Source organism: Monoraphidium neglectum (genome assembly GCF_000611645.1).
Source record: "Monoraphidium neglectum strain SAG 48.87 unplaced genomic scaffold scaffold01540, whole genome shotgun sequence".
Classification (NCBI taxonomy): Eukaryota; Viridiplantae; Chlorophyta; class Chlorophyceae; order Sphaeropleales; family Selenastraceae; genus Monoraphidium; species Monoraphidium neglectum.
In genome coordinates, this window is record NW_014012088.1 from 1 (window position 1) to 3,571 (window position 3,571).

The window sequence follows — 3,571 nt, forward strand, 5'->3', positions numbered from 1 at the left end:
CTGCGGGGTGGGGGACGGGGTGGGGGGATAGGTGGGAGGAGGGTTGGCCGTGCGCGCGTCAACGGGTTCATTCCATCTCGGTGGTGGCATGCAAGGGCAGAGAGAGAGTTGGCCGCGCGGGCGGGCGTGAGCGTGCTCATGCATCGTGCGTTTTGCGGCGCGGGGACGACACCAATTGCTCGTGGCAGCCGGCAGCCCGCCTACATACCCGGCAGCCCCGTCCATGTAACCGGCGCCGCCGGCCGCCGCGCCCTCTCCCCCCACAGAAAACGAGGGTCTCCCCACCTTCCCGCCGTCTAAGACCACGCGGCAGGCCGTGGGGCTGATGGGCACCACCATCAGCAGCCCCTCAGACGTCGTCGTCAGATACATCGCCCCCAGCCATAGCCCAGACTCAAGCTCCCGGCGTCCCAACCCCGCCCCCGCGGCCGCCGGCGCGGGGCCGGGCGGCGGGTCGACCTCCACATCAGCCAGGAGGAACCGCCGTGACAGCGTGACCCCCGGGAAGGGGTCCCCCAGCCCGCGCCGCACGGCGCTGCGCGCGCCGTCGGCGCCGATCAGGTAGGACGCGCGCACGCGCTCCTGCTGCGCCGCCGCGGGGGCGCTGCCGCCCGGCGGCGCCTCGTCGGCGGGCGCGGCGCGCTCCAGGAGGCAGTCGACGCCGTCGGCGTCGGCTGCGAAAGATGACAGCCTCACGCCGCGCTCGACCTCGACGCCGCGCTCCCGCAGGGCGGTTGTGAGGAGTGCCTCTGTCTGGGCCTGGCCCAGCAGGACGCCCGGCGGCAGCGCGTGGTCGCCGCGCGCGTCGGCGTCCGCGAGCGTGACGGAGGCGAGCGCGTGCCCGGCGTCGCACATCGTGATGCGGGAGAGGGGGGTGCCGGCCGCGGCCCAGCGGGAGGGGGGCACGAGGGGCGCGAGGGCGGCCATGGTGCGGCGCCAAACGGCAAAGGCCTTGCTATAGGGGCTGGGGGCATCGGCCACGTCGATGATGCGGACCTGAATGTTGGCAGGGCGGGGGTGAGGTTGGGGCCAGGGGCAGGGTTTAGTGACGCAGAGGTGGGGGCGCAGGGTTTTATTGCCGGAAGTGTGACATGGGCGCTGCATGCACGGGAGATATGCTGCCGCGGGGGCGCACGCCTCCTGGGCTCAACCCACCGGCACGCCGTACTCGGCCAGCCACGCGGCGGCGGCGAGGCCCACAGGCCCTGCGCCGACGACGAGGACGGGGGCGCTTGCCGCTTGCGCTGATTTGGGGGGGTCCGCAGCGGCGCACGCGCTGACGTGGGCGTGGACGCCGTTTGCATCGCCGTTGTTGCTCATTGTCCAAATGTGCACTGGATGTTTTCGTTGTTGTGTGTGATTGGATTGTCGTGGTTTTCAGCGAGTTGCGGGCCTTCAAAAGCAGGGAACTGTCACCTGATCACGTCGTGAAGGCGTCGTGCTTCTTTCAAAACTCTGCACCAACGGGGAATCGTATCCGCTTATCCGTGTAACGCAACAGGATATGAATGCCGACAAGATGTGCGCCCGGTTCGTAATGGAGGGCGGCGCTGACGGTCGCATGCGGCGAGGGCGCCCCATGGCAAGACGCAGGGGGCCAAGTGCACAGCTGCCGGTCCATGCAAGGCATTAACGCACCGCAGGGAAATCCCGACATGCATTGTGTATTGCATGTGAATACGTGGCAGGCGCGGCACCAGCCATGGCTGCAGTGACCCTGCTGATGCCCCCCGCGCGTCAGCCAGACACGCCGTTCATGAATCAGTCATCAGGGGATCAAACCCAGGCTTTACGTGAACATGATGAGGGAGAGTGGCACGCTAATGGTTTCAGCACCACCCGTGCGTATCTGGCGTCACCCTGGGCCCCCCAAGATTGGCCCAGGGCCCTCCGCTTACCAGTGGCTGGGCATTTCACAAAAGGTTATGAACCACCTGGCTCCTTCAGCCCCTGTTCAACACCCTGTGCCGTTTGACCACATGTGTGTGTGCGTGTGTGTGTGCGCGCGTGTGTGTCGATTACAAACGTGTAGCCTCTTCACCATTGCAAAAATAGGTTGTGAGGGTTGCTGAGGAGGGAGCCCGAGCCATGGCGCACGCCGCAAAAGCCGCTGGCGGGGCCACCATATCACGGGGCCAGCAAAGCCGTGCCGAAGCCGACGAGCAAGCACACGCGATTGCACGCACGCACGCACGAGGGCTGCATCGCTGCCAACTTGCGGGCCGCGACCAGCAAGCACCTGCTGGCGTGCCGACCATTGGGTATGCTGCCGTTTGCAAGTTCAGGGCCGGCCCTGTTTTCCAGGACCGGCAACCAAGGCGCACACCTAGACGCAGGGCAGCCGAAAATGACCATCACTCAACCGCAGGCGGGATGTCTGCTCGCCTGCAGTGGGTAGCAAGGCATTCTCCTGGGGCAGCCCGTGGGCGCCAGGCTGCGGGGAGGGGCAGGTGTAATTTGCGTGCCAGCTACGAATCTGCAATAAATGGTTTCAGGTGTACATAATGCCTGCACATCAAAAAGGGCCCCCATCGCGGCAACAATGCTTGCCAGCGCTGGGGGCCATCGGCCCGCCAAACTCGGCAGCGCCGCAATCGGCCGCGCCACGGGGTGAGCAAAGAAGAGGGGTCGGACGCAGTGCATAAAAGGGATCAACCCCAGGGGATGCTCCGCACAAGCCCCACAAATAATAAATGGGGGCATACCCTCACTAACAAAATCGACCAGCCCCTCAGGCATGGGGCGTCCGCTTGCGGCACACCGCCCGGCGTCGGTGCAAACGCCCGCGCCCCACGGGAGGCGCGGGCGCGCACAGCAGCAGCCGCTCGCCCGCGCGGCCAGGCACGCGCCCGGCGACGCGCTGGGCGGGGCTGGGAGGACACTGGCGACCCGAGGCAGCAGCGTTTATTGGGCGGCTGACGCTCGGCCGCACCCAAAACCCCAAACCCCAGAGCGGCCGGGGCGCGGCCGCCCCTCTACACGCCGCCCAGCGCCGGCGCCTCGCCCTCGGCCTCCCCGACCACCGTCCCGACGTCCTCGCCCATCGCAGCCCGCAGGATGTTGCCCGGCGCCAGGGCGTTGAATACGATCACGGGGATGCTGTTCTCCTTGCACAGGGTGATGGCGGTCTCGTCCATGACCTGGTGGCGAGAGAGGCGATAGAGGAAGTACAAGTGTATCATTTGCACCTGAAAAATCTCTTACAAGCGGCGCGCCTCAGACCCTCAACGAGACGGCAGCAATCACCCGCCGCGGGCGCAGACGCTGCGGTGTTGTGGGTCCAAACCCCGGGTTGAGGCGGCCCGACGCGCGCGTGCGCAGGCCTCGGCGCGCCCGCCCCGCGGGCGGGCCGGCAGGGGGTGCTTGTTTCGAGAGATGGAGGGCACGGGGCACCGGGCGCACACCTGCAGGCCCTCCTGCGCGACGCGGCGGTACGACAGGCGGTCGTAGCGGCGCGCGGTGTCCGGGTGCTTGACCGGGTCGCACGTGTACACGCCGTCCACCTTGGTGGCCTGTGGGGTGGGGGGTTTTGAGACAGGGGTTGGGGGCGGTTGCTACATCATGGCAGGGG

At 67.5% G+C, this 3,571-nt stretch overlaps 2 protein-coding genes across 2 annotated transcripts in view; both read right to left on the reverse strand.

The window, feature by feature from the left end:
• Positions 1–67: 67 nt before the first annotated feature.
• Positions 68–1,320, reverse strand: MNEG_8231 (hypothetical protein; the record flags this gene model as incomplete). The annotated part of the gene is made up of 3 exons (XM_014043293.1): positions 68–76; positions 286–996; positions 1,156–1,320. The coding sequence occupies 3 exons, from the start codon at positions 1,318–1,320 to the stop codon at positions 68–70; spliced, it is 885 nt and encodes a 294-aa protein (XP_013898747.1).
• Positions 1,321–2,975: 1,655 nt separating this feature from the next.
• Positions 2,976–3,571, reverse strand: part of MNEG_8232 (uridylate kinase) — a gene marked incomplete at both ends in the record, with an annotated part of 2,346 nt that continues 1,750 nt past the window's right edge. The window contains 2 exons of the mRNA XM_014043294.1: positions 2,976–3,140; positions 3,405–3,512. Of these exons, the coding sequence (XP_013898748.1) occupies positions 2,976–3,140; positions 3,405–3,512 (273 nt within the window). The remainder of the gene's footprint in view (positions 3,141–3,404; positions 3,513–3,571) is intronic.